This window comes from Lethenteron reissneri, chromosome 16, assembly GCF_015708825.2.
Source record: "Lethenteron reissneri isolate LAM-NWPU_2019-01 chromosome 16, ASM1570882v1, whole genome shotgun sequence".
NCBI lineage: Eukaryota > Metazoa > Chordata > Hyperoartia > Petromyzontiformes > Petromyzontidae > Lethenteron > Lethenteron reissneri.
In genome coordinates this window covers 8,664,330-8,690,337 of record NC_083794.1, presented here as the reverse complement: position 1 = coordinate 8,690,337, position 26,008 = coordinate 8,664,330, and the positions used below count along the sequence as shown (strand labels likewise).

Sequence of the window (26,008 nt, the reverse complement as noted above, 5' to 3'; positions counted from 1 at the left end):
ACACATTGCCCATCGACAAGTACAAAGACTGTTAGGCGTGCAAGTCCATATACTCAAATACGCACGAAACGTGAATCTCGTATATAGGCAGAGAGAGAGACACACACGCAAAACAGACACGTGTCCCTTACACGTAGACTTGAAACTCGTGTGGGCTTCCCTGGTCACGTAATGTAATTAATATAATTACACAGCGCTCCACGTGGAGAGTATAACACGTCACTCGCCGCACACTCACGGGTGATGTGATAACGTCAATAAGCCACCTCCCGTGTCGCGTCTCCCCCCGAACCAACGCGGCACAGCCGATGTAAAATCACCGAGCAGGATCGCCAGATACGGCAACGTTCTCGGGAAGGCGTTCACCCAGCAGTGGATTATCCAATGCCCGTCGATGATGATCGTGATGTCGATCGGGGCCCTGTGTGTGTGCGTGTACGGCGTGGGGTGCATGCCGCAGCGGTGGTTTTCCACTGTCGCCGTGAGTTGGCCGTCGCCTTCCAGAAACCGGCGCGTGCGCGATCACGGCTCCTGGATTTATTTCAGACGGCGCGTAATCATCGTCGTCGTCGTCATAGCCATGGTCAATCCACAGCTGGATGTGGGGGGGGGGACTTTCCAAGTCACGGCGGTCTGCCTTCGAGGGCTCCCGCGATGTTCTGAACGCTCCACCCGCACAGAGGACCGGCTCCACGCGTGCCACACGGGGAGCTGATTTCACCATCGCTCCGTTTTTTTTTCTTCCCTCGGTGGACGCTCGCTCTCTCGCTCAGACGCGTACCCGTTCCTTGGCTCTTGTGTTAAATGTAAAAAATCTATGTTGGGATGATCATTTGGCGGCAGCTGGCTTCGTCACTGCCGAGCCGTGGCGTCCGCGCGCCGGGTTCAGTCCCGGGCCCCTGCCTGACGGTCTTCTTGACGTTGACTGTCTTTGTATTTCCCGTTGTGATCGCAGCTGCTGTTACTTTCACAATCTACCGCAGGCGTGTGTGAAACACGTGCTGTTGTTCATGGGCTCTTGCTATGGTTATGAAGACCATGATGATGACGATTATGATGATTCTAATTATGATTATGATGAGTATTTTAATAATCGTTATGATGATTATAATACTGATTATAATTCTAATAATGATTGATGATTTTAATAACGATTATGATTATTCTGATAACGATTATGATGATGATCGTAATGACGATTGTTGATGATTATAATAACTATTATGATTATTCTGATAACGATCAATGATGATCGTAATAACGATTTTTGATTATTCTAATAATGATTATGATGATTTTAAAAGCGATTACGGTGATGATTCTAACACTGATTATGATGATGTGGGGGAGGCCCTCATCCAGCGGTGGATTGACAAAGAGCCTCTACAGTACGTGTCATGTGCTTGTGCGTGAACGATGATGGTGCGGGTCGTAACGTCGATGTGTCTGTCTCTTTATGCAATTGACGATGTCTAGCGTCATTTTATCTTCGGATCGTAAACACTGCTCTGCTATCTTTGTGATTTAAGGCAACGGTGGGTGTGAATGCCACAGCAACGGGCTTCGATGGCTGTGGGTATATAAGGTTCGCCAGCCTGAGCCCGGCTCCTCATTTGAATTGTTTAGATAAAAATTACCATATTCTCCAGATTATAAAACGCACTCTCACACACATCCCCCCCCCCCGCCCGTATTTTAAAGAAAGAGCTAGGATGCGTCTTATAATCGGGTAGGTGTATGTATGTATGTGTCTATGTGTGTATGTGTGGGGAGCGGTAGTTTAGCGGTTAGCGCGCTGCGCTATGAACCTGGCGACCCGGGTTCGATTCCCGCTCACGGCTAACACCAGTGACGATTATCTGAACCGGTCCTGGGCCGCCCCTAGGTCGACTCAGCCTTAAATGAGTACCTGGTGCGGTGTGTAAACATCGCCACTGGGGAGGCAAAGGCGGTCGGGCGTGGTGCTGGCCACCCACCCCCTCGTGTACCGTTCCAGCCTTCATAGGTGCTCGCTAACAGCACTTGCCCCTACAGTCTGTTAAGGCTATACGGGGATCTTTATCTTTATGTGTGTATGTGTGCTGAGATTCGCGTGTAACAGCAACGAGCGTCGTCTGTTCTGGAGAATGCGGTAATATTGATGACCGTTTTAAATTAGCAATTATTTACTCGACACATTTAATCTCTTCACACACAAAGCTTATTTTTCAACCTCCCTTTTCTCCAAACACGTATACGCAATATTCACAAGCCCGATGTGTGTACAGTGATAATGATACTATGGGATAAGCAAGTATAAAGTATATTGGTATGCATTCATACTCCTCATGTTTTGGTGGTTTATCTTACTGAAAAATGCCAGTTGACTGAACCACAATTCCACATTTATGTCACCTAACCGTTTCTTAAAATATCTCCCCCATTTTAATATTGCATTATCTTGTTCGGTTATTGAAACCGTGTAACTATGTATTATACTGTACTGTGCACAATCGCGGTGCATTTGAGCCCGTATTATAAGCTTGTGATGTAACGCGTTTCATGATATTTCTGGAAGCGATGCTGTGGCGTCGTTATTGGGCGAGTCGAATTGCCGTCACCCATCCCTGGGATGAAATCGGCTCGCGTGCTGAGTGCATTCATCCAGCAGCGGATTGACGACTCAATGACGATGCTGCCTGCGTATTTGTGCATTCATACCACACGTGTGCATACACACGCGTTATGTGTGTACGTATGTGTTTGTTGGACGTCATGTTGGCTAGACACCGACCTTCCCTTCGTATACCAAACAAGCCTTAATGTGTGTTGGTTACCAATACTCACCACTGCCGCCCGTGTGGTCAATCGTTGTGTATTTCTGTGCGGTCGAATCAGCCTTAAATTAGCACCTGGTGCGATTTGTGAACATCGGCACTGGGGATACAAAGGCGGCTGGGCGTAGTGCTATCTATACTCCCCTCGCGTGCGCTATTCCGGTCCTGATGGGTTAACAACACTTGCCCCCCCAACAGTGTTGAGTCTATACGGGGGTTCTTTGTCTCGGTACTGTGTGCGCGTGTGTCGTGGGGAGCGGTAGTGTGGCGGTTAGCGCTGCGCTACGAACCCGGCGGCCCGAGTCCGATTCCCGCTCACCGCCAACACCAGTGACGATTATCTGAGCCGGTCCTGGGCCTCCCCTAGGTCGACTCGGCCTAAAATGAGTACCTGGTGGGGTGTGTAAACATCGTCACTAGGGAGACAAACGCGGTCGGGCGTGGTGTTGGCCACCCACCCCCTTCCGCGTGTGCCGTGCCGGCCTTCATAGACGCTCTCTAACAGCACTTGCCCCAACAGTCTGTTAAGGCTATACGGGGGGGGGGGAATCTTTGTCTTTGTGTGTATACGTGGTGGTTGAGTGCGTGTGGGTGGGTGGTGGTTGAGTGCTGGGTTGGCGTTGTTAATGCGGGGTTGGCGCGGGGTTGGCACAGTGATGGTCGCAGCGTGAAATCGCGCGCGCTTTCCTCTCGCTCCTCGTCTGCCGCTCCCCTCAAACCCCCACGCGAGACCCCCACCCCCTCAGAAGCCACCCACCCACCACCCCACCTCCTCCTCTTCCCTACCCCTTCATCCACGCCACCCCCTAACTCTCCCCCCCCACCCCCCTCCCGCACACCTGCCGGGAGACCCCCTGCTCTCTCCCGTCTGACTCCCTGGCCCTCGGGGGCACAGATGAGCGCGCATCTTGGATGCGAGATCCCCCCCCACCCCCAGCACCGCCTTTAGTGAGCTCCCCGGGTCCCCCTACCCACACGAACACGAGGCGCGAATGAGAAGTGTAACGCGTGAATATCCACATGCATTGGGCGCGCGCGCGTGATTGTCTCTAGACATGGACGGGGGAGGGAGGTGGGGCTGAGAGCGGTGGCGCAGCGGTTAGCGCCGCGCGCTGCCAAACCCTCGGGCTAACAGAAGTGAGGAGTGCGGTGTCACTACCTGTCCTGAGCCTCTCTATCTCCCTGCCCCCCCCCTAAGTCCACTCAGCCTATAAAATGTAAATCGTGTGCGGTTTGTAAACATCATTACCACCGGGGGATACAAAGGCGGTCGGGCGCGGGTTCTGACCGAACCACTTCGGTTTGGTGCTCGCTGAACAGCGGGCGTGGGCTCCCTCTTCCTCCTCTCTCTCTCTCTCGACGCGAGACCTTTACTTGAACAGCGAATGGTTTTTATCAGGCGCCATTTTGGACTTGAACACGCATCAACCCCAGCAATATCTGCGCGCCCCCCCCCGCCGCTCCACTCACTCACTCACGCGTGGTCACGGAACGAGACGTCGTTCAACATTTCTCAAGCACCGCAGTTGCAGGAGCCTCCAGAACAAAAATAGTGTCGGCGAGCCTTTCCCGGGGAAATGTAATTGAAATGAATAAAGAAATCCGGAGACACGCCCGCGGCCTGTTAACGATACTGCATCCCGAAAGTGTCTAAATTTGTCTTTGCTTAACCGAGGAAGTGTTTAATTCGCGGGGTGTCCGAGCCATGGGTGGAAAAAACTCGGGGAAAAACCCGATTTTTCCAGCGGCAGGCATCGGGTTTTTTCTTTAATACAATTAAAACCTGGTTCAATGAATACGAAACTCTGATAGGCTTAGGCTGCTTCCTTGTCGGTGCTGCTATCGTGCTCGGGGCCATCAGGCACGGGGTAGTCGTAGAATGCGGCGGGCAGGTTGGTCTTGATGAACACGAGGAGCTTCTCCACAATCGTGGGCGCCAGTGAGTTCCTGAGCTTGGAATGGATGAAGCCCATCGTTGAGAAGTGCGGTTCTGCAATTAGAACCAATTAAACCGGATTTCTCCCAATCTCAGATGATCGGGTTTAATATAAAAAGACAATTAAACCCGATTGTAAAAAACCCGACTGTGCCGCCCTTGGTCCGAGCTGTTTTCCGTAGTGAGCTACCTCGTGTTTTCTCTATACCCACCTCGACCCACACACACGTCGTTGCAATCACATCTCCGATGTGGGGTCCGGAGGGCCAGCGGACCGGTTACTAAACAATATCGTTGTTTAGGATATATATGTACGTGAAGACAGAACGGAGGTCCGTTTAAATAAATGCCTGCCTCTGATTTACCCGTGATGCTCCACAACAGTGCACGTGTAATTCCCTTAACAAATAATGTGGTCGGTGTATGAAGGCGAAACGTTGGCAATTCCGTTGATTAAGTGTTACGCGCGTATCATTGGCCGGCGACGTGAGTTTGATTCCACGGCTATAATGTGGGTGATGAGTGATATCTGAACTGGCAGTGGTGGTTTTCTCTTCCGCATCCGACGCTCGCTTTAAAATCGTGAAATATGGTGAAACAACCCCCCACCCCGTATGATAGACGCGAGAGGGCATTTCGTGCAGCCATTTATTGACAAGGTGCTGTAAACTGTTTCATTTAACAAGAATAAATAAGAGTAAAATGAGAGTGAATATCAGAGGACACGGGGTGAATATGATTATTTTTTTGTGATTTAATCATTTAAGTAACTTAACTAATGCGTGTGTATATACAGTACACGATGCCAACTGATGCTATCTTTGATACAAATTTTTCTAAATTTTGTTTTGTACATGTATCTCATAGCTTTAGAATTATTTAGGCATAACGAGTGTGATTTTTTTCAGTATTTTTCATATTTACACCGTTGTAATTTTTATATGAACTCGCAATGTCTCTCCTTCGCATATATTGATTCATGCAAGCCTCGGCCTGCTGATGAGACGCTGAATGTGGAATCGGTCCACAGTTTTGCTGGCCTTGAAACAATGCTGCTGAAATTACACACTCCCAGACGGCCGTGCGACCGGCTGATCGGTTGTACGCACGGATATGTAAATTAAACATTGCCCGCTTATATAATCAGTTATTTTCACTTCAGCGCCACTAAATATTGTTTTGAGTTATCTCTTGTATCAGAGTCTAGTGTATTACGGTGTTTATATACTAGCGCATTACAATAGCTGTTTGTTAGCGCTATGTACCGATATACCTATGTATGTACAGTCGCTAAAACCATAGCCGGCCTGATATTTACGATGTATGCGCTCATACATATAACATTAAATTGTTGCCATAGCGAATAACAACGATGATGATTTTTGAATAACCGAAATATTCATAGTAACTAATATTAATGACTCAACCACTGTCGATTTAACAGCATGCAATTGTATTAACGGCGTAGCGTTAAGGCGTAGTCGTCAAACAAATGCACACACACATATGAAACGCCTCTCTGTAAATACACTCGTGCATGTTATTAACGCTCGCATGTTTCGTAATCCAATTCAATATTTGTTTTGGATATCTGTCGTGTCAGCCGGCAGTGGCCACCGTGGTGAAGTATGGTCAAATAACCCCCGCGACACGTGGCATGTGCTTTCTAGAAGGGGCTGCACGTGTACTGTACTGTATACCTCCATGCGCCACCGCAGGACCCTGCTGAAGACGAGTCTTGAGACTCGTCAATGTAAAACACGTCAAATGCATGTGCAGTAATAATGTAGGAGGTTTATGTAAAGATATATAGCACTTATGGATTTATTTGTACTGGCACTTAAGAGAAAACGAAGATCTCGACGTTTCGGCCAACCGGCCTTCTTGACGATGCTATATTGAGATGTGTTTAACTCGCTTATCGACAGTCGTGACTTAAAAGCGCGTTCTCGCGATGTTCTAGATGAGATAGAAACGCTGAAATCGGTCACTTCTTTAGTCAAAATATCCCAAAAATCGAGCCTCCAAAAATACACGACGCGGACCTTGATTGATTTTATTTAAAGGGCAGGGTCAACCGAAAGTTCATCCACATGGCTATAAGTCTCCTGCTAAACACAAACATACGATTCCCATCAACAGCGAAGCGATTCGCCTCCCGTTGGAGTGTGACGTTAAATCCGATGGAAAGCGGCCAATGCGCTCTGCCCGATCGCCGCGTGGAATGTTTGGCCCGCGGGTTCTCGCCCGAGTGTGGCGGTCAGCGCGAAACGCTGCGCTACGAACCCCGCCCGCCCGAGTTCGAGTCCCGCTCACGGCCACCAGCACCGGTGACGATGATCTGAAACCGGTCCTGGGCTTCCCCCTAGGTCTACTCGGCCTCAAATGAGTACCTGGTGCGGTGCGTGCACATCGCCACTAGGGAGACAAAGGCGGCTGGGTGTGGTGTTGTCCACTCACCCCGTCGTGCCGTGCCGTGCCGGCCTTAGTAGGTGCTCGCTAACAGCACTTGCCCCAACAGTCTGTTAAGGCTATACGGGGGGGGGGTCTTTGTCTTTGTCCTTACGTGTGCGCGTACGTGAGGGAGCGGTCGCACATTGCTTCACGCGCTGCGTTACGAACCCGAGTTCGATTCCCGCCCACGGCCACCAACACCAGTGACGATTATCTGAAACCAATCCTGAGGCTCCCCGTAGGTCGACTCAGTCTCAAATCAGTGACCGGTGCGGTGTGTCAAAACATCGCCACTCGGGAGGCAAATGCGGACGGGCGTGGTGCTGGCCACCCACTCCATCGTGTGCCGTGCCGGCCTTCATGTAGGTCCTCTCCAACAGCACTTGCCTCAACAGTTTGTTAAGGCTATGCGGGGGACCTTTATCTGTGTGCATGTGTCCATGCAGCGCTGAATTTCACCTGAAACAGTCCACAACGCAGTTTCGGAAATTATTTTGGAAGGCCACGCCATGGTCACTTTGTCATCAACCTGATCATGCGATTATTGAAATAAAGGGTAAACACTACGTGGTTATTGATAGGCGGTACCTTGTACTGTATACTCTTGTGATGGTGCCTTACGCCGATAACCCCTACTCCAAGCCAGCCTTAACTGCGTCCCGAAAAATATCGAGCGAGAAATGTAAGCGATGTGCACACGTGTAGATCACACGTGTAGATCACACGCGTGTGTTCACGCGTAGGTCACGTGTGCACACGTGTAGATCACACGCGTGTGTTCACGCGTAGGTCACGTGTGCACACGTGTAGATCACACGTGCGCACGCACGCGTGAGGCCTCCTTAAATTCTGCCGTGGCGTGTTCGGCCACTCCTCGCCGTTGAATGGAGCGAATTATTTGTTGACGCGGCGTTGGCAGTGGTGCACGAGTAACAGACAAAACAAAACTCAACCACGTTCGAGGATAACGCCTGTGGCCGGGAAAACATAATAGGCGACGTTTTAGGCAATGGTCCTCCTTCACAGCAAGCCCCAGGACTGGCTCGGCCCACGCGCGGTCATTCGCCACCGCTGCGCAAATGACACACGCGTGTGAGCAAGAGCGGTGGCGCAGCGGTTAGCGCATTGCGCTGTGAACCCGGCTGCCTCGGATTCATTCCCCAGCCACGATTGACAATCGGTGGACGAAGCGTGACGCCTGAGATGCCTTGAACTCCGTTCTGAGCCATCCGCTTTACGAGCCCGCACTTGACCGGCGTGGTGAAGTATGGTCGAACACAACCCCCACCCCCACGTGTGACTGACACGGAATGGAGAGGCTTGGTATGTATCCAGTAGTTGATTAATACGGCGCTGTGCGTTACATGACACCGCGTGTATGATACAGCACGTGTGCAGACACAGCGCTTGCTTGCCCATGCTTTCACATGCATATAACATACCCGTGTTTATATGCATACAAAACCAAGTGCAGTACTTATTAGGTATAATAAATCTATATCCTATATCGCGTATGCAAGCTGTTGGATGTTATATATATCTTGTAGCGAACATATACAGCGCATAGACTTTCATAGCGCCTGTGTAAGTATAAACAAAGATCCCCCGTATAGCCTTTGTTGTTAGCGACCACTTATAAAGGGGGTTAGTGGTCACCACCACGCCCGGCCGCCTTTGTCTCCCTCGTGGCGATGTTAACACATCGCACCATGTACTCATTTGAAACGGAGTCGACCTAGGGGAGGCCCAGCACCGGATCAGATAATCGTCACCTGGTGTTGGTGGCTCGTGAGCGGGAATCCAGACCGGGTCGCCGGGTTCGTAGTGCAGTGCGCTGACCACTGCACCACCGCTCCCTAACACGCGTTCATCATGTATGCGCACATTCAAATTCAAAGACCTGCATCATCTGTACGTGAAATTTAAATGTTCGTATATAGTACCTGCGTTTTTAGTTAATAGGCTATACATATGTTATTATTTTCACCCGCATGTATACTGTACTATCAGTGCATAACTGACATATCTAATATAGGCGATTGCATGTTTACTCTGACTTTAGTGCTTCCTTATCAGCTGCACGTATATGTATTACTAATTACAATAATTAATGACATGCATAAGGCGCAATTCGTCCAGGGATCTTAGTGCGTATTACCTACGTCTACATGTTCACGTGTTTAATAGTATGTTTAATACAGTACTCGTTTATACTCGTCACCTTTTGTGATGTGTGCACATGTAGCGACTTGCCGTTGTTTCATGTACATCATCGCTTCCGTGGATATTATCGTAGAAGTATATCTACATTTAGTAGTAATATACAACTAATATAAATAGTGCAAGGTGTGACTGCTTTTATACATACTATATTTCATACAGTATACGCTACGCATGCAATGTATGTTTCGCCATACAAAGTAAACAACACGGAATATGTGATACGCGTAAATCGTACCCCCATCCCTCCCTCCCTGGCCCCCTCCCCTCGCACCCCCGCAACTGAGCAGCGTGTGGTGAAGTATGACAAAAAAATAACCCTGACGGGTTAAATTGCGACGGCTTGAGAGAAGACCACTCCATCCAGCAGTGTTCATGTTGTGAATAGACGACTCGTAATGGTGTGGTGCACAGCGTCTGTGTTGGTGTGCGTCTCTATATAGAGAGCGCGCGTGGTGCAGGTATTACACTAATATCGTGCTTGATTGCAGGCGGGAACCGTTCAAAACGCTGCAACGGGAATTATTTTGATAATCAACATCCATCCGTCGTATTAACACGTTTCTATACATCTGTGCGTATGATTTTATTCGTTTGTTATTGACGTTTGTTTTTTCGAGGAATGCTTTTTTAGGAGCCAAATTCACTTGTTTTTGTTTGCGGTCGGGGTACATTATTTGCTAGCTGCATTCTAATTATAATAATACGGTATGTGGTAGCAATATAACGTAGCATTTGTAGAATACAGCACAGGTGTACCTAGAAACTCTCGTCGCAGTGCCCTTACGTCGATTAACCCCTAACTATTCCGAGCCAACCGAGAGAAAAGAAGCCTTCCGTGAAATCGTCGAGCGAGAAACGAATTCCCGTTTGCCCAGTCGCCTTACAAACAGTTGAATGTCCTCGCGAGGATGGTGGCGAGGGGTGGGACATTATCCCAATCTGGGGCCACTCTCGGTTCCCTTTAAAGTCCAAATCCCAGAGAGGATGAGGAGGAGAGGGGAGGGGGGACAGCGCGAGTGGACATCACGCGGCCTCTGCCACCCAGAGGTTGCGTCATTTGACCCCGTGTCTTTGTCGACGGGAAAACTAAAAAAAATTGTGTCGTGTTGATGAGGCTCACCCGGGCCATTTGCCGTGATGATAATTGACGACGTAATGTAGAAGCTGGAGAATGTGCGCCTGCTCATAGGCCGTAGTATCTTTGGCCATGCAACATTGCATTGTGAGTCCGTGTTTTGCATGTAGAGAAAGAGGGTGGTTATCAAGGTGATGTCTAGCTAAATGTATACGTACAATACGCAAATAGCAGGTCGCATGATCGTACTTGTGCATTTTTAAGGTCAGTCGATTGAAACATCGGGCTACTTTTCTATGAGCGACAGTAAAAACAACATGCGGAAAATATGATTTTGTTTTATAGAGAGAGTACTGTCGTCTGCGATTTCACACAGACGGTAGGAAATCACGTGTGTCTGAACGCGAGCTTTAGGCTGCGCACGTATTCACAACTGCACGTGTGTTCGGCATTATAATCGACGCTGATTTGACTTAATTAATTAATTATTATTATTACACGGCATTAAGTATGATTATTACGAACATACTACAATAAATATACAATTTTGTTAACAGGGTAGCGCTTGAAATTAGCGGCTTAAATGGGCACAGCAAAGTGCTCGGCAGTGCGTCGTTATTCTTTGGCGATGGATTAATGAATCGCTTCGCGTGGTCGTATCTTGTTGGAACGAAAATGCGGAAAGGATTGCGGGTCCCGTCGGCGTCGCTATTATAATAATACAGCAAACTCAACCCGTGCATTCGATAAACCAGCGATCGTCGGATATTTCCATTCGCGTTAATTGTTTTGCGTGTGATTTTTTTTTTAAACGTCAACGGGTATATAAATACGAAGACCATAAATAGACCACGTGGATGGATTTCGAGGTTTCGCGTCGCTCCGTGGCCACGTTGGGCATCGGCTCGCAGCACGAGGCGCGCTGTCGTCACAGCGGGGATGCGACGTCACCGTGACGGGTTCGTCAAGACCGCTGACAAGTTACATTGGCGTTAAAAGTTGTACGCTTTCATAATCAACGTTTTTGGGTTTAGATCGCGTTTATTTATAAATGTGTCGTAACCCTCCACCACCCGACACGGCCAATCAGGAGGGTTACGACACATTTATAAATAAACGCGATCTAAACCCAAAAACGTTGATTATGAATAACATTGGTCGCGAAAGCCTACGTGTTGTACGCTTTGTGATATTTTTATGTTATGGTGGAGAGAGGGGAGGGGGGTTGTGCTTTAGTATCCACGATGTGTTTTTTGTGTGTTGGTAATAATACGACGCGCTCGTTCATTTGCCGAATACGGCGGGAATTATAACTTTCGCTTTTTCGATTAATGTTACGGGGAAATATTAGGACGAAATCCGTTCCGTGTTTTACTTACACACCTTAAAAAGGTGTACAATTAACACTAATTTAAAGCTAATGTGTATTTATATATATACTGCATTTAATAGGCTGGACGTTTCGGGTAACGGGATTTCATGTTCGGTTTCTATATTTTATATATTCCATATTTATTTTCGAAACACGTGCACAAAATCACACTCACCCTCAAACGCGCGCGTACTCTCGGTACACAACAGATGCACGTGCGTCTGCCCATTCGTGTGTTGACACATTCTCTTACGTGTGAATGTGTCTCTGTGCGTGTCTGTTACGCATTCATGCGCATATATATACACGTTTATGTATAGCCAACTAAGTTAACGCGCGGTAAGACTTAAGCAAACAACACACCGATACATACTGTAGTAGTCATAATAACAGCGCTTTGCGTTAACACGCTTGGGATAGTGGAGCATGCATTGTCTAACGAGAGTATTGGCCACCACACAGAGTCTCTGCACTGCAAGGCGCGCATCTGTAGGTAAATGTTTGTCTAAGTTGGATAATCCCACTCGGTGGGGGGCGGGGGGGGTGTCTGCAGCCCCCCCCCCCCCCGTGCGCCCCCACCGCGTCCCTCAGGGTCACCCCCCCCTCGCCGCCTCTGAAGTGAACCCAGCCCAGGGTTAGGCGAAGTCGGGGAGTATAGGAGGGGGGGGGGTCTCCTAATTGTAAGGTGTCGCAATCGTCGTTATTATAATTATTTGTATTTCATTTATATATTTATAATGTTGGGTGTGGGAGCGGTGGCGCAGTGGTTGACGCGTCGACGCTCGCGACACACACCCCACGTATAAAGAAAATAAATTAAGTAATAGAATACGACGTTTCGATTGTAACGCAAGCAGTCATCCTCAGGTAGAACTAAATTTGAGAGACAAAACACAGACACGGAGACACACAGACAGACACACAAGCAGAGAGAGAGACACACACGGAGAGAGACACACAACATAGACACACACAGACTGTTACCTACTGCACAGGTATATATTACTACTTGTTATTATTAAGCACCGCATTGTGGCATACAGAGTACAGTGGAGTAACTCGACATTGTCTCCACATTGGCTACCGCGCGCGCTCTGCAACGCGCACGAAGAGTCGTTGCGTTAGACACGAGGCGCAAGTGGCACCCGTGGCGTTGTCAGATCGCGCCGACCGCGGGGTCTGCGCTTGGGGGGGGGGGTGGTGGTGGTGGTGGCGGTGTCGCGGTGTCGCGGCCGCTCACGGCAGAGGAGCGCCGGGCCGGGTCTGCGTCGTGCGAGCAAGCGCGCTGCGTCAACAAGAAGCGTTCCGCGAGCAGATTGTGTAACGCGCAGAAGACGCACACGTACACAAAGACCCCCCCCCACCCCGTATAGAGCCTGTGACGGACTGTAGGGGCAAGTGCTGTTAACGAGCACCTGTAAAGGCCGGCACGACACGGCACGCGAGGGGGTGGGGTGGCCGAGACCACGCCCGGCCGTCTTTGTCTCCCCCGGTGCGATGTTTACACATCGCACCAGGTTACTCATTTGAGGCTGAGTCGGCCTAGGGCAGGCCCAGGACCGGTTCAGATAATCGTCAACCGGTGTTGGCCTTGAACGGGAATCGAACCGGGGTTCGCTACGAAGTGACGTCACCACGGCGCCTGTGCCAGGCCACGTGCACTTTGAGGCCACGGGCACTTTGAGGCCACGGGTGGAATACATACACACACACAAATGCACACAGACACACAGATGCACACACATACACACGCGCGTATAGACATATACAAGCACGCATATGAGACCGATACACACGCATAGACAGATACACAAAGACAAAGATCACCCATATAGCACGCGTGAACAGACTGTTGGGGCAAGTGCTGGTCGCGAGCACAGATACGTACAGACAGAAACAAGCACACGCATGCATATGCATACAGACGGATACACACACGCGTATACACCGATACAGGCGGACACGCACACACGTATAGGCAGATATAAATACACAGATAGGCGGATACAAACAGACAGACAGATATAAGCACGTAGATAGACAAGTCAACGAGCACCATTGAACAGACTGTTGGGGCATCTACGTTGGCCGTGAGCGGGAATCAAACTCTGGTCGCCGCGTTCGTAGGCCCACTTAGAGACATACACACAAGACAAATATCCCCCGTATAACCTTAATATACTGTTGGGGCAAGTGCTGTTAGCGAGCACCTATTAATGCCGACATGGCACACGAGGGGGTGGGTGGCAAGCACCACGCCCGGCCGCCTTTGTCTCCGCAGTGGCGATGTTTACGCACCGCACCAGGTACTCATTTGAGGCTGAGTCGACCGAGGGGAGACTCAGAACCGGCTCTAATAATCGAACTCGGCACGCAAACGGCTACACTACTGCTCCCTTCAACACACACTTACACACCCTTACACAGACACAAAGACACACACACATGGTGATACATACAAATCGTTTGGCGATGCGGTGATACAGCGATGTAGTAGGTGTATCTACTACGTCGCTGTATCTACTACGTCGCTGTATTACCGTCTGCGCAACGACTCGTGAACTACACAATCCCTTGCTTGCGATACGATGCGACGTTGCCGCTTGGCTCACGGCGTAGCAATGTAGACGGATAACAGTCTAGCGACGTGGAGAGGGCACCAACACGGATCGCGGAGTGGTGGTGTCGAGAGAGAGAGGAGAGAGGTCTTTAACCGAACGGCACCGCGAGCTCCACGCTGTCTGTATGAACGCGACAGCACGGCTGCGTCTCGCCAGCTCGCTCCACGTCAATCCGGGAAGGCTCACCCCACCACCACAACCACCACCACCCCACCACCACCACCCCAACGCCACCACCACCTACCGCCACCACCACCACCACCGTCTTAATTATTTTGACAGACCCCAATGTGTGACCGGTGCGGTTGTTGAGTTGTCACCGTGCGCCGCCGCTGTGTTCCGTGTCCTTTGTCAACGAAATCACTCCCGAGTTGTGTTTCGTTGCGACACATTTGAATTCTAGTTTGTACAAACTAATTCATTCTAGTTTGCGTTGTGCGTGTCTTTTGTGTCTTTGTATTAATGTACGCGTCGTCGTATCTGCGTGTCTTTGTATATATGCGTGTCTTTGTATCCGTGTGTTTTTGTCTGTGTCTTTGTCCGTCTCTTTGCATAACCAACAGTCGCGGACGAGAGAGGCTGCTTTACGCTACATTATATAAACCAGGGCCTTCCAAGCCAGCCCGTTATTCGATGGCTGGGATATGAACACGCACCCAAAGTATCACTTTGGTTATCCACAGGTAGTCTCTTGTGTTGAACATACAGTGCCGTGTTGCGCATCTGCGGCGTGTCATATAAACGCGCACGTAGAATCAATTGTACTCCATTTGTTTGTTTTACTTCGTACGATGAATGGAGATAGACGGGACCAGCGAGCGGGTAGGCAGGCCGCGTCAACGCCATCGACTCCCAGATTTGTGTTTTTTTCATCGGCGAAGTCATTGACACGTGCGTGGTTACATTGCGTCGCGTAATCGCCCCCCCCGCCCGTTCCGTCTGCTGGGCGCGCTGATTAATCGTGGAATAAAGACGTCCGCTCACGACATCGGCATGTCCGCAAGACACGCAAAGACCCCGTATCGCCTTTAACGAGACTGTTAGGGCGACAAGTGCAGTGTTTCGCGAGCACCTTTGAAGGCCGGCATCGCACACGTAGAGGGTGGCTGACCCAACACCACGCCCGGCCGCCTTTGTCTCTCCCCCGGTTGGTGGTATTCACACAGCACATCAGGTACTCGTGTGAGGCCGAGTCGACAGACAGACACGTGTGTGCACGCACACATCCGGCACGGACACGCTGGTGTTTATTTAGACCAGTCGGAGCAAGTGCAATGCTGTAATCGTTTGTGCCGAGTATTTTTGTGTGTGTGCGCGCTCTCTGTGTGTATGTTGAGTAACTGTCACGTGAGTGCTGCTGTTAAGGAGACGTTTTTTTTAAATCTCATTATTTACAGCGAGTGCCCATCGCAACTACTGTCGATTGTCAAGTAAATCGTTGTTGCGTCCTGGCGATGGCGAGTAAGATTGATGAGTGTCAAATGCGTGCACACGTGTGCGTGTGTGTTTTGTAAGCCGCTGATGGAAACGTTAAGCAGCTAAACGTGTCACTCGTACGTAAGTACGGGTTGATATTTGTTGTGATAAAAAAAAACATTTACGGTAGTCGAAGAGCGGATTTATACCAATCCCCTAAAAAAGTGTAAGCGTTTTCGACGTCGTGTTATTAAAATAGCGACAAAGGCCAGGCCGCTTAAACGGCCCCGGTAATTTTTTTTTACACTCGACAAACGCACCGATTTCATGACGATAACGTCTCGTGTTAGCCACACAAATATTACAGACACGATCAATGATTAACGCGCCCATCCCCACCCCCGTATTCATTTCGAGCGCGATCCGCGTGGCCGCGGCGAGCTGTTCATATCGCCCACGACGCCCTCGTCGTCGCCAATGAATAATAACGACGCATTGTTATCACTTAGATTTACATTTTCGGAAAATATCCTCGTATTTTGGCGCAATGTGTGTCGCCTTAACCGACTTTTGTCTATAATATTCATTTTGGACAAAAGTTGAACTCCGCAATGAGAATATGTATGAGTATAGCACAAAAAAAACAAATATCCCCCGTATAGCCTTAACACATTGTTGGGGCAAGTGCTGTTAGCGAGCCCCCCTATACGAAGGGGTGGGTGGCCAATACCACCCCCACCCCCATCCCCGGCTGCCTTTGTCTCTCGATTGGCGACGTTTACACACCGCACCAGGAACTCATTTGAGGTTGAGTCGACCTAGGCCAGGACCCAGGACCGGTTCAGACAATCGTCACTGGTGTAGTCCGTGAGCGGGAATCGAACTTAGGTCACCGGGTTCGTAGCGAAGCGAGCTACATGCACGCAAAGTCTGCCGAGTTTGGGGGGTTCATCATCCCCGTGTTGAACTTTTTCGTTTTTTTTACTCTTTCCCCGTCTGACTCCTAACAACAACTCCCAAATTTACGGCTCCAGTTGCATGGAAATAATGGAACGCGGCCTCCCATGAGCGCCAACTCGAGTTTGAGCAGTGCTTTTTATTGGACAAAGACGCAGTCGACATGCGGTATGGGAGACGTGATTAACATTTTATTTACATCTGTGACGCGTATAAACTGTTAAAAAGAGTGTCATACGCTAAGCATTATATCCATCCTACGTACGCGCTCCGTGTTGTAAAATCTTAGACATGCGGTCAATCAACGTATGGCTTTTTTTTTATTTACAGTAATTATCGTAATTATCAAACAAAGTACGAAGGCATGTGTAGTTGATGTACACAAGCATGCACGCGATAATTTCCTTCATTTCACTATCCCCCTTGGGCTGTATCAATTCGGATAAACCTACGGAACACAATTAAAACGACACAATGAGCGAGCGAACTAAATACTGTGCTTTTCAAGTGCTTCCTTTATTCACGCTATACTTGTGGCATATTGTACCAAAACGGAGAGAGAGAGAGAGAGAGAGAAAAAAATATATAATAATAAACAAAACCATTACATACAATGCCAATTCTGTTTAACGTGAACGTCCCACTTAAATTAATATTCGATTCAAGTAATATTTACACGGGTTAGGGTGGAGGGAGCCAAAAGTGTTCACAACAAATGGGGCATCCAGTGAGGTTGCGGTGGAAACAAACGAATGGAATGTTGCTTTTTCTCATATATATTTATAATATAATATCTTACAACAACAAAAAAACTTCCCACTATGCAATGCGCGCCTTGGCTGGAGCGCCTCTGATGTAAACTTGGAGTGACTAAAATCATAGGTATATCCAGAGGACACGGTCTATGTATAATTACTGCACAACTCCGATGCCTTTCTCCTACCCCCCCTCCCTTGCCCCCCAAACTCATAAAAGTATCGTGGGTAGGCCGACGACCCCAACGACCCCCCCCCCCTTAAGGTTTGAATGTTGATCTCACGCTACACTGCGGTTAGCGAGATAATGTGTCGGTGCAGGGGGTGGGGGGAGTCTCCAAACTCGATCAGAATTCGATGTCAAACCGGACCCTGTTGCTATCTCTGTCGCCGTTTTGCTGGAATCGCCTTCCTTCATCGGTTCCAGTGTCACCGTTTATTTGACATCACGGTCGATGATGTCTGTCGATTTTTTTTTTAAACGTTTGATTATAAGTATATTGCGTTTGCCAATGAGCCGTGGGCCAAAAGAAAATTGCGATATTATTCCATATTCGCCCCGGCAACTGCGGTCATTATATATAATCTCACTGTATATATATAATCGTGGGTGACTTAACGTCTTGCCACCGATCCGACTTTTGTTTTAGTTTTTGTTTGCCAAACATACCCAACCCACCCACCCACACCCGCCCATCGCCGCCGTCTTTCAAAAACACTGACGCGATCAAAACAAACCAACACAAACAAACAAACAACGAAACAGAAAAGGGAAATCAAATGGATGACGACACTCACGCGCGATCGCCAGCAACGCTCAGAGTTTGTCTAGGCTCTTGGTGTTGGTGAGGATTTCGCGTGCGAGGCGCCACGTCTGCTTGGCCGCGTTCTCCAGCGCCGAGTGTGGTTTCCCCTGGAACAGGTCGAGGTTCGGCAGAAAGTAGTGCGGGCAGCGACGGCACTGCAGGCACGATATGAGCTGCAGCAGGATGCCGTTGAGGCGGTCGCCCAGCGTGCACTCGTCCCAGTCCGACTCGCGCGGGTGCTTCTCGCACTCGTACATCAGCAGGGTCTTCATGTGGTAGTTGTTGAGCGGCGTGCCCGGCAGCTCGAGGTGCCGGTCGCGCAGCGCCTTGAGCACGGAGAGGCATTTCTTGCGGCAGCCGCCGAGCAAGAGGCGATTCTCGGCCTCGGCGAACTGCAGCACCCAGGCGTCGCTCTCGGCCGAGCTCTGCTTGCCGGCCAGCGCATAGCACTCCTTGGAGAGCAGGTTGAAGCCTTCCGCCTTCACCTCGGCCACGCGGTTTGGCCCGGGCCAGGGGATGTGCGGCAGGGGCCAGTGCGCCGCGCTGCGAGGCCAGATGCCCGCGCACTTGAACGCGGGCGTGATCTGCACGACGTAGCGCTCCCGGATGCGCAGTTTCACCTCGCTCGTGTCCGCCACCATCTTCACCACGTCGCGATAGCTGCACTTGTCCACCGCCTGCGCCACGAGCGTCTGGAAGCGCGAGCGGATCTTGCGCGCCGACAGGTAGCCCGACGCCGTGATGAACTCCACCCACAGCGACATGCTGCGCTTGCGCCCGTCGCTCAGCTTGAGGACGGCGCAGCCGGGCAGCGAGCCGTCGTCCACGAAGTTGAAGACGCCCATTTGGTTGAGGTAGAGCACCACCTCGAACTCCGTGGGCGAGATGACCTCGAGGCCCTCGAAGCGGCCATCGATCTCGCTCAGGCTGCTGATGAAGCGCGGCTCCTGCACCTCCACCTCCTTGAGAACGTCGGACACCACCTTGCACACTTCGCGGATGGTCTTGGCGATGGCCGCCTTCCTAGCCTGACATCGCTCCGTGTAGTACTTGTTGAGCTGGTACACGAGCTTGGCCTGCGCCGCGATCATGTTGGGGCAGAGCTCCGGGTTGTACACCGGAGGCTCGCAGTACGCCGACGGATCCAACGCGAACGGGTGGGCGGGCAGCGCAGCGAAAGAAATGGTGGCAGAGTTTGGCGCAAAAATAAACAGAGAAACAGATGATCAACAGCCGACGCCGCCGCCGTTACCTCCTCTACCACCACTACCACCACAGCGACAATTCAACGACACGCAGAGGGCGGCGAACAACAATTTGAGTGGCGGGGTGAGCTTTGAACTCTCCGTAGCGGTGGCGCCGAGACGCGGCGCGCACCCACGTTTTTTCAGAGCGCCGAGAAGCTGCGCGCTCGCTGCATAACCGGGGCAAGGAGCCTGCGTGAGCCGCGACTGCCGCTGCTGCGTATATTAGTTGGTGGTGGTGTTGTTGATAATGGTGACGGTGTGGTCGTGGCAGGGTGAGTGTGTGCGTGCGTGTGTCTCGGCTGTCGGGCCGCGTCTGTGGGCGAGTGCAGCCTGAGTGCTGGCGCGGGGGGGGAGATATAGGAGGAGGCTTCAAATCGTGCGCCCAATCAGCACGGGCTGCCCCCGCCAGGGCTGTCGTCACACAGTTGGGCAGCCTCCCCTCCGTAAGCGCCCTTTCCTTCCACCACTACCGCCACTACTATCCCACCCCTCCTCCCTCCCTTCCTCCTCCTCCCACTCACTCCTCGTCGCTCCCGGCGCGATAGCACGGGACGCCCCCCTGCCCGCTTTCCTAAGCAGCGCGCACGCGTTCACGGAGAGAGGCGCGCTCCGCACTCGGCGTCTCTCTCCGTGCTTCGTGCCCTGCGTGTGATGGGGGCCTCGGTTGCGATGAGCGCACGGGCCACGCGTCTTCGTCGCCGCATCAAACTTTCAAGTTCGCCACGCTCGTCGTCATCGCCACCACCGCCACATCAGCATCCCCACGTCGGCTTTGAATATGTTTTTTTGCCGCTGTTGTCACCATCGTATGCACGTGTGTGCGTGTGTGCGTGTGTTTGGGCTTCTTTGGCACCGTACGGAGCCAACCGTGCTGATCGGTGGCGCGGAGGGGGGGACAACGAACTAAACAGAAGGCAGTTCTCAAGAAATGACGGCATCATCTTCATCTAGCAAGTCCGCCTAAAATGCATTATCGTCGCTATTCACCAATTCACCGCATCACTTTAAACATTCATCACCATCAGCGCCAAACAATTTGCTATCACCGGCATCGTGAGCCTAACTCCATCACACTGGATGTTCGCCCACTGCTTTCACTTATCACCGCATCGCAATCGCCACGACGCTTTGAACGTCCACCACTTAGTTTGTTGCAGAGGTCGCAAACGGGGTTTGATTCCTTACCCGTACCCGGCCGCACCAGGGTCGCAAACGGGTACCCGGCCAGGTACGGGTAGCTGGGTATCGGGTAGGGTACTGGTATCGGGTACCCGGTTGCGACCTCTGGTTTGTTGTCCCCCCCCCCCGCACCTCCGATTAGCACGGTTAGCCACGTACGGTGCCAAAGAAGTTCAAGCATGCGCACATTAACGCATCGCCTTATCAATCTGTGAAGTCACCGCTTGCCACCATCGCCATCACCCACGTTACGTTAATGCGAGCTCTGCCTTCGCCGCGTTTCCTTACCGCGCCGCGTAATCTGCTCTTAGATCCACCACTCTCCTCCACCCGTCGAGTCGCCGCCACTATCTCGACCACCGATCAAACAAATTCATCCACCGCCCCCCTCTCTCACACACCCCCCACCCCCCACCCACCACGTCGACATCGCCGCGTCTTCTCGCCCACCCCGCCAACCGCGGGCAGGGAAATCCGCAGGGAGCAAACACTCGAGCGAGCGAACGCGTGCGTGCGCGCGTGTGTGTAATTAGCAGTGTGTGTATGTATGTATATATGTGTGCGCGGGGTGGGGAGCGGTAGTGTAGCGGTTAGCGCGCTGCGCTATGAACCTGGCGACCAGTGACGATTATCTGAACCGGTCCTGGGCCTTCCCTAGGTCGACTCAGCCTTAAATTAGTACCTGGTGCGGTGTGTAAACATCGCCACTGGGGAGACAAAGGCGGTCGGGCGTGGTGCTGGCCACCCACCCCCTCGTGTACCGTTCCGGTCTTCATAGGTGCTCGCTAACAGCACTTGCCCCTACAGTCTGTTAAGGCTATACGGGGGATCTTTGTGGGGTGGGAGCGGTGGCGCAATGCTCAGCGCGCTGCGCTACGAACGCGGGCAAGCCGAGCTCGATTCCCGCTCACGAACAATAACAGTGGCGAATATTTAACTCGTGCGTCAATATCGCCACTCGGGAGAACAAGGCTGTGGGGCGTGGTTGTTGTTAACCCTCCCCTCATGTGCCGGGGATCTTTGTATTTTGTTTAATACTCTGTATGTGTGGGAAGCGGTGGCGCATTGGGTAGCATACTGCGGTAGAAACGCAGCGACCTGAGTTCGATTCCGGGCCCGCTGCTAACGCTCGATATAATTGATCTCAAGCCCTCCTGTAGGTCGATTGAGCATGAGATTATTATCTGGTGTGGTGTGCGCGAGACTGAATGTCGTGATCCGGGCCACGACAGCCTTCTCGTTCCGGCCTTAATGATATATAGGTGGTGCTCGCGCGCGTATTCCAGAATGATGTGATCTGTGTCACACACACACGAGCCTCTTGTGTTTATTAAAGAGCGCGTGGATTTTGCGCATAGTGAGTAAACCTGTACATTTAGACACGTATGTATATTCAAGTATACATGTCTGTTTTATACATTAAATATCACGACTACGCGTAATAGTAATGCATTTTTATCCAGGATAACATCGCCTGGATATTAAGACTCGTTTTCAAGAGGGTCCTGTGTTGGGGATGTTTGGCCAATGTCATAAACCAAGCCGCGTGTGGCTTGTGGGAGGAAACCGGAGGACCCGGAGACAACCCACCACGCTCAGGGGCGTGCAATAACAACAGCACGCAGAGATCCACACCGATAGATTCAATAATCCATCGTTGTGCCGCCATCTGCTGACCACATCGATGACCCAATCATGCAAACATCCGATATTCTTCCTGGACAGTCTTGGCAGTCTTGTTCCGAGTACAGTACTTATACCAGGCTGGTTTTCCATGCTTAGCTTCGGAAGATTTGGCCACATGCGGCAAAGATAAAAAAAATGCTCGCGGTGACCTCGCCGGCGCGATTGTTTAGATTATGTTGCTGCTATAAATGTCCACGTGATGATAAGCCCACTTCGTTGAGCTATTATTTGTGGCCAGGCCGCTTCTGAAAAATAAGCTAATAGTTCAGTGGGCTTTACCTGGTAAGATAAAACAATAGTTTAGTTGTATTTGCATATATATTGAAAGTGATGTATTTACTATACCTATACTTTTCACTCCTGGCGTGTTTTGTTTGATTGGTGTTGTAACGTTGTGGACATCTGTAAAAAAAAGAGCTTTATAGGTCATCGTATTCCTCCAGCATAAATATTCTGATTCTGAATGGAAGAGACAAGTGTCGGGCCCGAGGGAGAGACGTTTGTCGCTGGCTGTTGCGGTGAACGCGACGGAGAATTTGTCGATCCGCATCTTCTCTCGCTCTCTCTCTCTCTCTCCTCTTGGGGGGTGGGGTGGATTGGAAGGGATTCGAGAAGGCGAGCTCGCGTTTATAAGGCCGAGCCATTGTTAGTGATATCATTTTATGGAATTGTAATTTTGTTGTTGTTGTTGCGGTCGTTGTAACAAAAAAAATGTTTTGGCTGGTGAGGTTGTCATCGCGGTGAACAAGGAAACTGTTCGGAAATCTCGCAGAGCAGAAGCGATTCCAAAGGGATTTGCATAGAAGATAAAACATTCAAGTGACCTAGATAAATTCTATACGTGTAGAATTAGAATCTGTATTTAGACTGGAATAATCCGATAGGCCTTCACGCCTAATATCTAATCAAGTTGCTCACGTGACAACTTTATTTGATTCGGCTCTGTCGGGTCGTGGGGGGGTTATAGTTTTAGAATAAAACTGACATTACACCAACACGATCATCGAAACCACAATACAACTAATGACGAGTGCTGGCCGATTGATGTTGCTACACGAGATGACTCCTCCCACTGCCCCACACACTCAGCGGTGTCATTGATGTTGGTCGCGTGGCAGTCGATCCGAAATAATTATCAACGGAGCTGGGATTTAGACAAGTTAAAGCGAAAGGCCACGTTATTTGTGCCCTAATTGGTCGAAAAGTGAGACCAACTGGCCAAATCGGATATCGTTCATCCGTTCGAAAAACTCCACACCGCTAAAAGTGAAACATTGAGAGCTCGCTCGTTCCCCGTTTGTGTCTTATTTTCTGTCCTCAATAGTTGCACCTTCATCTGAATCGTCGGTTGCGTAAAACGCTCGCGTGCATTGGCCCGCTTGGCGTTAATTAATAGCTGAATTGTTTGCAGCTGTTCGTCAATCCACTGCTGGATGAAGGACGTAGCGGGTTGCTGATAGGGGCACGAGGCTGAGGACCGGTTCAGGCATCACTCGCCCGCTCACGTTGTCCGTGGCCTGGGATGAAACTCAGGATTTCCTGGTTCACAAGGGACCAGGTAGTGTTTGTCTTAACGGGATTTGTCCGCTTTCTAATGGCTTTGGTGTCACACTCCACGTGGACCAGAATTACTTTGTTCACTGATGAGGAGGAGGGTCGTGTGTTTTTTTTATTATAAGCGAAAGATAAGAGACTTAATTAAATTTCGCAACTTTATGCTAAAACTGCTGCCCTTTTATTAAAATCAATCAACATTCGGCCGTATATTTTTACGTCCCCAAATTAAGGCGTTTGAGTTCGGATTTCGTTCGTTATTAGCACGCAGACTTGACTAAAGTTTGTGCCGAGTTTCAGCTTTATATCCATTAGAGAGCATCGTTAGATAATTTACACGAAATCAGTCTACGTTATGTGTGTTTCCGGTAAAATATTAAAGTTGCTCGTAGTATAAGTTATGCTACCGGTACATGGTGATTCATTTAAAGACACCCAGCCGCTGATTATAATCAGCTCAAATAGCCTTGTATTGTTGTTTTCAATAGGCGAGCAATGGCTCCATATCTTCCAGAGCGGGGCAGTGCTAGGAGATGTATTACGTGTGCATATAGCGAGGTTTGTGGGTCGATCATTTGTAGATTTGAATTAAACTATTGTCTCATAATTAATCCCGACGATAGTATTTTAGTTTAACATGTAGGCTTTCGCGACCAATATTCATAATCAAGCTTTTTGGGTAAAATCGCGTAAGTATAAATGTGTCGTAACCCTCCACCACCCGACACGGCCCGTGTAAGCTTCGTCACGTAAACAAAACGCGCCGATCAAGTTACTCCTTCAGCCCACCGGTGTGTTGGGAGAGTAAATCCACGACATTTACAATTGTACCGTATTGCATTCGGCTAATCTGTTAACGGGTTCACCCGCTACGTGGTGCACGTGTGCAGTTGTTGTCACGATGCCCTTCGCGTCTCGGGATTCCTCCCTGCGTGGACGGTTCGCGGACGGTTCGCGCGGCTAAAAACAAACAAGGCGAGCGGGGAGCGGCACGCGCCTTCTCCCAGTGTCTCTACGCATAAGCCACGAGCGGCGGCGGCAGTTCAACTGGGGCTTTGATCTCACGAGTGTTTAATCTGACCGTCGCGCATCGTAACGCCGCACTATTGTTGCGGTCCAATAACCGGTTTGGCGATTACTAAATGTGCGGTGGTGGTGTGGGGGGAACGAGAGTGGGTGTGTGTGTGTGTGCGCGCGCGCGTGTTCATATTGCTATCGTTGTTGGGTGCGTTGTGTGCTGGAGCGATCAGCCGTGGGTGTCGTCGAGGGTTGAATGCCCGTGGGGCAGTGACGAACGGCACGTGGGGACGACGCGCCTTGGCCCTGGCCAGGGTTACGAGTATTATATCTTTGTAGTTATTAGCATCAGTAGCAGCCATGGTCCATCCACTGCTGGATAAAGGCGCACTTTCCCGTTAGCTGCAGCCTCCCGTTCACGATCCAGCGACGATGGAACGATCCACCTAGCGCCACCTGCACGTGATCCGAATTCATCGTTCCGTCTCCTAGATGCACGTGCTCCCGGACGTGTTTCGTTCCTTTAGGCCACGTGGTTTCCCCCTTTACGTTGTGATGATATGGGGGGGGTTTATTGTAATTTGTTCAGATTTTAGTTGTACCATTATCTAGCTGCTACGCCCTTGTGCCGTGTGCGTATTGCGATTTGTTTTAACTGTTCTGTAGTATTGTGGCTACTCATGCTATGATTATTATCATTGCAGCCGTGAATGATTATATTATTATGACCGTATAGCGCGCTCTTAGATCGAGCCACGCGTTTTAAATATTGTTTCAATTATAATCAATATTATTAATGTACAAAGGGCCATCAACAGAGGGTGGGTGCGGGGCTTGGGGAGAATCCCACGCCGTGTGCGCCCCCCCCCCCCCCCCCGTGACGCCTTCAAACTA

At 50.3% G+C, this 26,008-nt stretch overlaps 2 protein-coding genes across 2 annotated transcripts in view; one reads left to right on the top strand and one right to left on the bottom strand.

The window, feature by feature from the left end:
- The window catches only part of LOC133342936 (lipopolysaccharide-responsive and beige-like anchor protein), a 281,221-nt gene that overhangs the window by 176,653 nt on the left and 78,560 nt on the right, over positions 1-26,008 (top strand).
- Positions 17,368-20,131, bottom strand: LOC133342935 (protein mab-21-like 2). The gene has a single exon (XM_061552329.1). The coding sequence runs from the start codon at positions 19,520-19,522 to the stop codon at positions 18,443-18,445; it is 1,080 nt and encodes a 359-aa protein (XP_061408313.1). The 5' UTR covers positions 19,523-20,131; the 3' UTR covers positions 17,368-18,442.